At 36.9% G+C, this 12,887-nt stretch overlaps 1 protein-coding gene across 4 annotated transcripts in view; it reads right to left on the bottom strand.

The window, feature by feature from the left end:
* Positions 1-12,887, bottom strand: part of FAM13B (family with sequence similarity 13 member B) — a 51,401-nt gene that overhangs the window by 23,470 nt on the left and 15,044 nt on the right. For 3 of the 4 annotated variants that reach the window (XM_049829335.1, XM_049829337.1, XM_049829336.1), the window contains exons 5-8: positions 10,713-10,890; positions 9,930-10,074; positions 7,077-7,234; positions 328-369 (exon numbers count right to left, since the gene is read on the bottom strand). In XM_049829335.1, coding sequence (XP_049685292.1) covers positions 328-369; positions 7,077-7,234; positions 9,930-10,074; positions 10,713-10,890 — 523 coding nt within the window. The remainder of the gene's footprint in view (positions 1-327; positions 370-7,076; positions 7,235-9,929; positions 10,075-10,712; positions 10,891-12,887) is intronic. The other variant, XM_049829338.1, reaches the window with a different exon arrangement.

Here is a 12,887-nt window from a genome sequence, read left to right as displayed (position 1 = left end):
GTGGTGCTGAAAATAGAACGTGAATGCTCTCATAATTTTAAAGTCAAACACCTATGATGTATCCAAGTAAAAAACCAAAGTTTTTTGGAATCTAGATTCTACCATTCTGTGCTTTCATGCTTCTGCAGTCAAAAACAACAACAGACATTAGGTTCTTCCTGCATTAGTGTTAAATGCCATAAGTGAAATACTTCACACTAGAATATGTTCACTCATAACTGTAATCATCAAACCTACTGCATTTCTTTTTCTTGAAAGAAGACATATCTTCTATGCATGTTCTAGTAACAGCACAATTCAAACATTTTATATTTTCATTACACTTACTCTGCAGAGGCTGGCAAGATACTTATGGGAGAGATATGAGCACTGCAATAAAAAAGAAATAAGTTAATGTAATGCAAAAACTAATCACATTAAATAGAAGTCTTGAAGTCAACAGAAAGCAACTTAGAAAATAAAGACTGCATGTAATGTGACTAATTATGTAAAGAAAACACTGATTTGTGGTCCCTTCATTATTTAGACAGAAAGTTGTAGAAGTAGCAATGCAAACTGCTGTCTCTCAAGAGCCAATCAATACTCAGTATACTATGAAGCTATAAGCTCTCACATGTACAGTCTTTCCCATGGGAAATACTAATCACTTAGTTTCCAAAGATTTCCTGACACCTTGCTTAAGAATGCAGATCTTAACCTTGCTGCCTAAAGCAATTCCAAATTACTCTGCTTTCCTCCACAGTTGCAATTCATAGAGGTTCTTCCCTGCCTGTCAGACTGTTGCATAATTTTATTCTGCAACGTTCAACAGATCTGCAGCACTCTCCAAGGACAGCTACGTTTCAAGTGCAAGGCAGATACTTTCCAGAGGTTTTGAGACAGGAGCTAGCCATTTGTAAAACATTTGGAAATCTCCTAGCACAAGCCACTTCAGCCTAGAATGTTAAACTCCTATGGGAGGTGGAAGGGTGGAATGCAGTGTAACCAACACAAGTTCAAGTTAACTTGTATATGCACTACCTTTTCAATTTTCCATTAATAGGATCAAAATTCTGTCATTATAAAGACAATACTTAAAATTTAGACAAAGTGATGATAAATATGCTAAGAATGAAATACTAGAAGAAAACTCTACCGTAAACTGCAATGAGTTGCAACTTGCATTTCAGAAAAAAATAAATACTAACTTCATTTCAACTAGGAGGTGGGGAAGGAGGTAAGCAAATGCTTTTCTTCCTATTATATATGACAAAGCTCAAAAAGCTGAAGAATAGAATTTTAAGTCTACTCTTTACCACGCAACAACATTGTCAGCAGCCAAAGTTAATTTTATATATTATTTTCATGAGTGCATAACAAAAACCTTGAAATACAAGGGAGCTTGCCACTCCACTGGAGAACTGAACAGGTACTACCTCTGCAAGATAGTTTTGACTGATACTAGTTTTGCTTGCGCTAAAAGAAGTAGACAGTCTCTCTGCTTACCCAAGAATAGTTTTAATACAGCAAGGAATATCTTGGTTAGACCGTATCAAGTTTATTGGCAGTTCCATCACCAGAGAGGTAAGATAATTAGAGCACCTCAAGCAGACTTTCTATTTTTTTTTCCTCTAAGTAGATGAAACACAAGCAATAAAGGACTTTCAATTAAACACTAGCTGATAAGGAAAGTGGTTAAAGTATTTATTTAAAAATAATTACGCCCTTTTGCCTTGGACAACTTGTACTGGGTCAATAGCAAAGTGCACTGTATTTAAACACCACCATTTAACAACTGAACAAGCAGGTGCTCAGAGAAGTTTTTCATTATTTTTTTTTTTTAATGGAAACTTGATTTTGAATCAAGCTCACTTTAGGATTCGTGTGTTTGTTTGCCTAGGTGAAAAACCAAAGCAGACCTACTCCAAATGCTTTGACAGAACAGGCAGCTCTAAATTACTATTTCAAAACAGACACTGCCACGTAGCTTTGGAAAACTAACACACCTGATGTAGAAGCCAGATCCTGTAGCCACTAATTTCAAAGCTGCCGGATCAAACAACTGAGGGTGAACACAGTGGCATTTTGGGTTTTTTCTTTCAGACAAAGAAATGGTAAGAAAAAGTTTACAACTTAAGACTGGTATTTCTGTGCACAGTTCAGCATAGCCCTACTACTTGTACAAAGTGTTTAACTTTTCTGATAAACAATTTTTGTTTTGACAATACTTTAAATAAAAAAATGAAGACATGAAGCTATGAATAAGTTCAGCCCCATGAACAAGATAAAAGAGAGGAGGAGCATGAGCAAGAATCTCAGAGAAAAAAAACAATAAGATTTCAAAACACAAACCCCATTGTTTTAAAGTATCGGATCTCAATATTTTCAGTAAGTTCTACAAAAGCTGCATTATAAAAGGTATGTTTACTTTCTAAAGGTAATAATACATAGTTGTACACATTGAAATCTATTTACTATTAAAACATAGTCACTCCTAGGATAACTTGGGGGGGGGGGGGGGGGTTGTGAGGCAATCAGAGCACAGAACACTGCAACACTCTGGTCGTAGAAGAGAGCAAAAAAAAAAATTCAGTCAAGGGCACAAGTACTAATACTATTTATAGGAAACTGTGATGACCTGAAATCCTTTTATTCTACCACTTGAGACAATGAGGAACTGTGTCAAGAGTGGGAAGAATCAAACTGATCTCCAAAGAATCCAAAAGATTTCAGACATGGTTCACAACAAAATTTTCCATCTTACTGCGTAACCTTCAGCCCCCAGCATAGGATCTTTCACCAGTGCTTTTAAACACCTTTAGATGCATTAGAGGTACTCAGCAAAAGATGTGCATAAATCAGCAGTATTGCAAAGCCTGAAGAATCCTCTTACTCCGTAAAGAATAATCTTATGTCTTCAACTAATCACTTCAGCAATTAAGCACTTTTTGAAAGAAATGTGTCAATTGCTCTTAGCTAAAATACAGCTTCCAAACCAATGTACCACAGTTCAAGGATAGTTTTTAAAAGCTGTAATTTATACTGCTACACAGAGTCTTAACGCAGCATGACACAGCAAGACACAGAAAGGTAAACATCTTTGTTTCATAATGCTAACCATCTCCTGAGAATCCCTGTTGTACTGTCTCCCTACCCATAAAAAGTCCCAGTAAAAACATACCTTAAGATAGAAAAAATACATTAACTAGAGATAAAACATTTCAAAGTTTTTCCTGCTAATTTACTGACTGTACACAGATTCTTATTTCTCATTAAAAAAAAAATCAATTGTGACACTATTTCATGTCACAGTATCTCCAAAATACATTCAATCTCACACAATTTTAAAAGTTAAAAAAGTCTTATTTGCAAACATATCAAAGCAACATTTTCCTTTCATATATTTACCTGTGCAGCAGAACTTTACAGGCCATTCTGATTATTTTTGCTATCCCAAATGAGCACTTCATGTAAAAATGCTTCATTTGAAAAACAGCAAAGCGTGATGTTGGCTGCTGGTTATGCATACTGCTTGCTGGGATTCAATGGCTGCTTGTCAGACAGTACTTCTGGAGTGCTGCACTAAACCCTGCAGTCTAAATAGAAATAGACTGCAACATGAGGTCACTCCTGACAATAAGCTGCCCAATCAACACTTGAAAGCTTTCCTAACATGTTGTTCACAGATTTTCTAGGATGGAAGCAGGGACAAGTATTTGGATGTTAAAGACAGCACTAAACTAAAACAATAATGTGTTTTCTATCAATTCAGGCAGTTATTGTGTTTGGTTAGCCTTACTGTGTACGCATTTTGTCTCACTTTGCTGCTATTAATATTATTGTCTCTCTCTCACTGATCAGAGCTAATTAAAACAAAAAAGGGTTAACAAAATATCACACAAGCAGTGAGGATGTTGCCCTTGTCATTGCATTTAATATAGACAAACTGTTTACAGAACTTACTGCTTGTCATATCTCATTTTTACACATGTAATTTTGAAAAGCCCAAAGAACATATCAAGAATTTTTACATTAGGCTTCTGACTGACAATATTTGAGATGAACTGCAAAAAGTAAAGTAAATAATGCTTGACAAAGTGCAGTGATGAAAAATTTTAAATAATGACAGAGAAGGATTCTAAAGTGATTATTTCAACAGCACGTCTTAAAAAATCAGCTGCAATGCTGAGTCAGTAATTATTTTCTCTGAAAGTCAGGACAGCAAAACCGAAAGAGCCGTGGTGAAAAGGCTTCTGATAACAGAGGATATGATGTTTCCTTTACATACACAATGTCAACTCGTGTGCAATGAATGCTCCCCGATTGGGTAATGGGCTTAAAGATCACTCAACAGGTTTATTTTAAACACCATTTTCAAGCAGTCACTAAATCAAACTGCATTAATGATTATCCACATTCTCACCAGATCTCTCTCCCACTCAAAGTCCAATTAACACCAGGCAGTGCATGAAGGTCATATGTTTCAGAAAGAACAAACAGAACAAGTAAAGAAAAATGGTAGTGAGCAATATTATAAGCAAGTTACAGTCCAAATAACTAGAAGGAAGGTCATATACCCCATCGTACGAATCAAGATAACCAATCTCTAACATGTGGAACATGCAACCTCAGCATTCTTTTCCTTCTCTCCACAAAGAGACCAAAACATACAGATACTCAGTTCTCAAAATCTGACAACAGCAAAGAGGCAACAGAACTCCAGGTTAAGGAACTGCAAGAAACATGTTAAAGATCTACTTCTCCTTTTTCCTTTATAAGCTGCTGCAGGTCCTGTGTCCTATGCCAATAAGCCTGCATTAACATTTGCTGTTTTTAAGGTTGCTGGTTGGTGTTTTTTTTAACATCAAGACACTAAACCAAAAAAGGCCATTAAATGCATACTATGAAAGTCTTTAAGTTTGGAAAAATATTTGCAGTATTTATAGTGGTTAAAAGTTTAATAAAGCTTACTTTCTCATTTTCTGTAATTTTTTTTAAATGTTTCCTGCAGTTGTTCTGGTTTTAGAGTCAAAATTCTCTTTCTTCTTCTGCAGGATTCCTCCTTATCCTTCCCCACAAATTATGTAAAATGTCAACCATAATTAATGCCTATTAGTTTTTAATTAACCCTAAACATCGAGTAAAAATGTTTTCTCTTCAGGCTATTAAATTTAAACTCTGAAACATGTTGAGTTTGTCACTACTGCTGCACTTACACGTTCCACAAGCAACTAACTACCTGTGAATAGTTAAATTGCTTTAAAACTTTAATTGGAAGAAAAGAACACTTTGTAGAAATTCCAATTGCAGCAACTTTTTTTAACTCAAACTAAAATTAAACAGCTCTATTGCTGACAAGGATAATTAACTATTAAAATATAATATAAATTACAAAACAGAATTATGTTTTCCTCATTATTTTACATTTTACAAATTCTTACAATGAAGTAGAAGCAGTGTGCAGCCAAGAAGCTGAACAGATTTCAACCCGAAATCTACATTCTTGACACTACTTAGTCTTAGGCAGCAAACTTACTTGTGATTTTCCCTGCATTTCTTCTGCTTTTAATCACACTTTTATTATAGATTCTTCCTCACCCCTCCCTACAAGTTCTTACATGCAATGCCCATACCAAACACATGTTATAGAGGGGAAAAGGTAAAATTCACTATCCATAAAACGTAAACTCTTAAGTACAAGTAAAGCAGACTTAAAAACCTGTGTATTACAAGCAAGTAAAATATAAACCTGTGTATTACAAGCAAGCACAAATAAGCTCTCAAATGGAAGTACAATTTTAAGTTTATGCAACTCCTTTTAATTAAAAGATGACTCCAACTCCAATATTCCTGTATTACACTTTGCAACTTCCAAACTTGCTCACAGCTCTCTACCAGCAGAGCCTACCCAAACAGATCCCTCTACAGAGTCTGGCTCTTAGGCAGGTAACACAGGTCTCTCCAGCTTCAGCAGCCATTATACCTATTTGGACAATGCAAGACCATGGCTTTCCATGCATTTTTGTAATAACTTTTTTCAAAAAAACAGTTAACAAATTAAATGTCAACTTGTGCACAAGTGTCAGTCAAGTCACTCCTACATTGATATAACAAGGAAATATCAGTCTCCAAAATAAACTTAGTTGGCAGAGTTTAAATTAACTGAAGAAGGATCTTCAGCTGTTTTACAAATATATTGGCAAGTCAACTTTCACAAAGCAGGGTATCCAGAGTCTTCATTTCAACTCAAATTCAGGAGACTTTCTGGACCCTCAAGTTTTTTTGCAAGCAACCCATTTTTTCCCATATAGAAAGTCCCATATATAACCTTACAAAATGCCATTTTTAAAGTGCTCAAAATTTCCTCCACATTGCTCTTACTAAAGGCCTTTCTAGAACCTCTAAATTCCCACATAAAAATCATTAATGGTCAGTATTATCCCATTTGGTCTCCACTATCCTTTTGGTCATACATAGTTCCTCTTCATCCCCAGTGTTTTCTCTCTCTAGCATATTTTCAGGAAGACTCTGTAGATGCGATTACTTCATTACAATTGTTTATGAAATATATTCCACTGTACTCTAGTGAAATAAGAAAGTACTCTCCTCACTTAACACCTGAACAAACTGGGCATAAAAAAAATCTGGACAAACAAATTCTCACAGGTTTAGAAAAGAATTAGGGTCACGTAAGGACACATCTCTGCTCACTAGCATATGACAAGAAATAGTCCTAGGATTTCCCAATGAAAGGGAGTGGTGGAAAGATAGTACAGAATGGGTTTGCATCTACCAATAGTCAGATTCTTTTTATATTTCTGCTACAAAAGTTACTGTTTAAATACCACTTTACAGTTTCACTAAAATATGGCCTTTTCCCCTTTCTCTACATAAGTCACCATAGTTAATCCAATTTGAGTTCTACAGGCATTCCTCTGCTGAAATCGGGAACAGTTATTTTATCCTGTATTTTACCACCAAAGCTTTGGTTTGTAGACACCACCACTTATCTCAAAAGCTTGACAGCTTCTCTCTCTCAGACAGAGCAGAGTATCCTCCAAACTTTAAATCCAAACTCCAAGGCAGAAACAAGTTACCTTGTTGATGCTGTAACGCTCCTGGAATCCGAGAGACTCCCTGTCATATCTAGATGCACCACGGCTGGCCTTTCAACAGGTTTCTCTGTGCCATCTTCTGGAAGTTCTTCAGACTGCTCAAGCTTTACATCTTCCTCCTCTTCCAAGAGTTCATTGATCTAAAAAAGATTTAGTCACAGTTAATGGCTTGAAAAGTTCTTTTAAGAAGCCCAGGGAATTAAAAGAGCATGAGAGGTATAAAAACAAAGGAGGTGTAAGAGGAGTACATTTTTCAATTTTAGAAAAACAAGCACACTAGACTTGCTTTTATGTAAAAACATACATTCCACATCATTAAAAAGCTATATAACCCTCTTGAAACATTGGGAAAAAACCTAAAAAGAGAAGCACCTTTGATATAGTAAATGAACATAAGCAGAATCAAGAAACAACAAAATCCCAGCCACACCGAAGTCATGAGGCACAGAACCTTTCTTCCTCTACATATAAAACAGAGACAGATAATTCACCTCTATTCCGTAGGTAGCCTCTCATATTCTCATATATATGAGAAGCACTTTCAAACCCTTCTATGGAAGGCAATATAGAAGTCTAAGTTTAAAGTACTGAATGAATACTTATAAAGGCAAATGTAAGAGCAAGAGCACTGAAAAGTTTCTGTGAAGCCTCTTGTCTATTTTTGTTTCTTTGTTTCCAAACACACATGTTTTTACTGAAGCAATAGAATATAGCCAATTTAAAAAGTAAAACAATATACCCAACTGACAGCTCAATACAGCCACATTCATTTTTTAAAAAGCAACAATGTCCAAAACATAAAAAGGAAAACACAACAAAGTGATTCTGTTTGATTCACAAAGCCCCTCTATGATCGATTACTGATCTCCCACACTTGCAAACCCAAAAATTAAAGTAGCAGCAGCAGCCTCAAGAAAATATGCCACATAAGTATAAAACAAAACCACCGAATTAAGGAAAATTGAAACTTTAGAAGTTTAAGATTACACAGAAGGCAAAGAGGAGGTGTTTATTTTTAAAAGGGGTGTAATGTGTTATACGGCACGACATTCAGGGCAAGAAACGTATTTATCCCTGACTTTCCTCTGTAACTGCATGAGGATGTGCCAGTGAACCAGGCAAGGTGAACCAAGGGCAAGCCCACCCGCACACAGTCAACTGCCAGTGGGGCTGCGCCCAGCGGGGACAGCGGCCAAGCTGTACCCCCCACCCCCCCCCCCCAAACCCGCACCAGGCCGGGACGGAGCAGGACCCAACAGAAGTGCACTGTTGACATCTGGTGGAGACACCACGAAATTAAAAGGGACACCCCACCAGGGCTCAGAGTTGGAGGGGGGCGGGGGGGGTGTTGGAAAAAAACACAACCAAAACACACCACGCAGACTGTTAAGCTTGGGAAAACCTTTAGCTAAAACACATCACGACCCACAGACAAGTCAGTAATTTCAAAGCACGAGAGTACGGATCAACAAACTACTTCAAAGACCAGTCATCCCAACCTAAGACGACAGTCCTTAGCCTCAGGCTGCGAAAGTTACAGCCTAGCTTTATTTAACAGCTTCCTGCATGCAGCAGGGCTGCGTCAGTTCTCAGTGCTAGACATATTCCTGCAAAGAGCTGAAGAGACAGCAAACACTGCAAAGCTGCAGCACTTTGCTAGAAGAGCTAGCAGAGCAGAAGCTGCTCAATCCAGAACTTGCTGCCCACGCTTGGCAGACCAACCAACGGGTGAGGTGTCTACTGCAGTGAAGAGGAAGCAACCAGCTACCCTAGTACTTGCCTTACCTGTCTTGCTAGAGGAGGGGTTCGTGGGATAGTTAGGCTTTAAAAATTCAGTATTTCTTGTTACCTTCCTTAGCAACTGCTGGTTATTCACCCCTTTTTCCTCTTTAAATAAAATACATCATTGCTTAAGCCAACTGAATATGAGAAAGTTCAGATTATAGCTTTCCATATTTCTGAGGGTTTGAGCCAAGATTTTATTAATAATCCATGAACCTGGCTTTGATGATACAAAAAGTACTTCTTCCATGCGTTATCACTTATATGCCATGACTTGTTAGAATTAAAAACATTTGCCAACAGAAGAAGGTTGTATCACAATGACACATTGTCATTTCCATAACAACTTTCCATCTCTACCTATCCCAGCATGACACAGTATTTTACTTCACAAAGTTAAACTTGTTGTGAGGAAAGGCATGAGTGATAATGGATACCATCAGTCACATGGACAGGTGAATCTGGCAAACCTGACTGTTGAATGCTAAGACCCAGAGTATTTCTATTCTACTCAACTCCGTTTCTCTAATTTCAACACTTTTCCCCACTAATGTCAAGATGATTTTGAAGTCTTAGAATCAGAAACACCACTCAAAAATTTTGGCATAGGTAACCACCACCGATATCATCATCAAGCGGAGTGTGAGACCCTGCATGTTTCTGTAAAACACATCTAGAAATATTATTGACCAAGACCAACAACAGCATGGTTCTGTATTTGCTTAAAGAACAGTTCTCTTTTTAGGAAAAGGTAATTAAAAAGCTACACTGTTTATGCAGCATAACAGCATCTATGTTGGGCAGGATATAACTGTTCATTTGGCTCTTAGGTATTTTTCAGTATCACATAACTATACTTACTACAAAGCAACAATTTCACAAGCATACCTATGTTATGAAAATGCATTTAAGGAAATACCAGGTTTTGTCAGTTTGCAAGAAACTACTGAAAGGCATACTACAGAAAATTATATTTCAACATATCTATCATAAACATAAATGTGTATAGCAGTTACTTAAGTGATAACACATTGCCATTTAAAATATTCTTACCTGCTCAGTTATTGAGCTTAAATCATTAGTAGATGAAAAATCTTCCTCTTCATTTTCAAAGAATTCATAGTAATTCTCCAGAAGTCCCGCCATTATTCTGCTAACTATTTCTTGTTCTTTCAGATCCTCCACATCTGTGTAAATGCTAAAGATTTCAAAACTGTTTTAGTTTAAAAATCTAAATCCAACTGTTTTCCCCAAAGAACTCCTGTGAATGATTTCTATGACTAAGGGCTACACTTCACACCATTATCCCTAATCCATTCTAAATGCACAGAACTTTAAGCATACCTTCACACTACTGCATTATAAAGCTTTATACTAGTTTATATTTCAAATTGATGAAGTAACAACTATTTAGTCAATCAGCTTTTCCATGAGGAACGTTTAAAATTCAAGTATTTTCCTGTGGACAAGAAACCCCAGTACGTACTTTAACGGCTTTCTCCCAGAACTGCCTTCTCCCAGAACTGCCTTCTTGCTACCAAGAGTAATCTTGCACACTATCTCTAAAAATTTTGAACCTTAGGGTAATTACAGTAATGCAACAATCAAAGCAGTGGTTTCTAATGCCATAGCTCATAGACAAGCTGTTGTTTAGATCAAAGCAAAAACTGTAAGACAGAACTGGGGTGAGGGTGTGGGGGGGGAACAGGAAGATATTGCCCAAAACATATTGTGTACTTGCTACTGTTACTCATGGACTAGGAAAGACTTTAGACTACAGATGTACACTGTCAAATTCACATAAAAACACTACATGAACTTTTATAACTAACTTACTGAAAAACATCCGGGCCAAAGACTGCAGCTAAAGAACTTGCCGACCAAATTTCTTCATGATGCGATGCTACATTAGCTAAAAATTTACACAGAAACTTTAACAAACTGTAATTAACAGGTGGAAGCTGCTGCAAGAGGAACCTCAACTTTCTTCCAAATTCATCTTCATTATTATAATCTGAAAATTGTAATACAAATATTTTAATCACAGAAATAAAATATCTTCTTTTTCACATTTGATATTGATCAACTTTTTGACTCTGACAACAATTACTTACTTCTGAAGTACAACTAATTTGGTCAGACCGCAGCCTAAAATGTCAGAAGTTTACTTGCATTTGTTCAGTGTGAGATTCTCATACTAAATTTCTCCAATGAAAAAGTAAAAATAAAACAAACAAACAAAACCTCCAAAACCTGAAGTTTCCAGCTCACTACTACTGTAGTGGTAGTACTTTGTAACAATCCATCTGTCCCAGCATCTCATCCTCTCATTTCAGTCTCTGGATTAGCCTCTTCCTCTGTGATCTTTCCAAGAGAGGCGGATAACTCATTTCCTATTCTGTCACTCTTCTTAAATGATGTCAGAGGTTTGGAGGGGCAGTGAAGAGGCCAAGGAACACAATACAAAGAACTCTTCCCCAGTCTTGTTTCCATAGCACAGTACCGTCAGATTACTTTTCCTAATGATAAATTAAACTGTAAATTTAATTTCTTCAAATGAAGCAGAAATTGATAAGTTAAACCAATGATTTCCACCCTATTCTCCTCTGCAAGTCCAATCAGCAGTTTTCAGCACGTTTTCCCCAATTAATGCTCACTCAAGTTGCTGATTACATAGCGCTAGCTCCTCCGTATACTTCCATTTTACCACTGTTACATAACAATTGCTGTGCAGAAGAGCTCTAGGGACAGCAACACCTCCAGAGACAGTGAGCTAACTTAAAAGCTGGTTAAATTCTCCGTTTCAGACAAGCTACTTTGACACTTTTTCCTCTACAAGCATCCCATTCTCAACACTCCACTTCCTTTTATAATACTTAACTGATGAATACAAGCAATCTCAATGCAATCATCTTAACGCATACTTAGCTTCAAGCTTGCTGATTCAATTTCAGACCTGAAAAAGGGTCACCACAAAACTTCCTCATTCTCATCCCACGTTTAACTATACCCTTCATCAAAATATCTCCCCATAAATCTCATTTGTTACATTATGAACCTTACAGGCAACAAGGTTCAGAGTTTACAATTGTAATTAACAGAGAAACACCATATAAAGGAAAAGAAATGTCAGGAAAGCAAAATGGGAGAAAAATTGATACTAACAGGCTTCCCCTTCTTTCTCAGACATTTGAAAACTCTTCTCAGATCAGTTAGAAAGGGAAAAGGATGTTTGAAGATGATGAGCAGTCACTCTGCCTCTCTAGAGGAGAGAGCTGAGACATCCTAGTCCTTTAATATCAAATCAAAGAAGTGAGTAAATCCCCTGCTGTGAATGTATAGTAATACCAAACAGTAACTGTGCAGGACTTCATTTACTCAGACACAGTCAACATCTACAGTATTTGAATACAGGTAACCAGGCACAGAAAAATAGTTCTCTCAACACAGTAACACAATAAAATGAATGTATTGTTAGTCTTTACTCTAGAAATGTGTTTAGGAAACAGAACAGCAAAAGAGAACTTACAAAAATACTTTCACAAAGTAGACCTTCAAGAAAGGGAGCAAGAGAGAGGGTGATAGTCAGACCACCTTGCACATACACATACAGATGTTTTTGTCTAACCAATCTGTCCTAAAATTTAGATACTAAACAACAGCCAGAGACCTAAAGTGAGAACGTTCTTACCTGTAACTGAAGTCCTCTGACAGTAAACTGTGGATACACACTTCTGGGACACATGGCCTAACACACTGGGGTCAAATTCACATTACACTTACTAAAATCACTTGCCTTTGAGGAACCACCATTAGGCCTTCATGGAATGATCCTCAAAAGATGTATATAGCCACACCTTGTTGTATAACTAAGTTGTTTTGAGAACTAAACTTAACCTAATGATAGGGAAGGCCTGCTAAGGAGGGTAACATATGTATCCAACATTACTACCAGCTTCTGCATTTATGTAAGCAATTCCTCTGCCTAAAATGCAGCTGATACTGTAATTC

This window comes from Accipiter gentilis, chromosome 26 (genome assembly GCF_929443795.1).
Source record: "Accipiter gentilis chromosome 26, bAccGen1.1, whole genome shotgun sequence".
In the NCBI taxonomy this organism is placed as follows: domain Eukaryota; kingdom Metazoa; phylum Chordata; class Aves; order Accipitriformes; family Accipitridae; genus Astur; species Astur gentilis.
The sequence above is the reverse complement of the archived record's forward strand: the minus strand, read 5'-3'. Positions and strand labels throughout refer to the sequence as shown.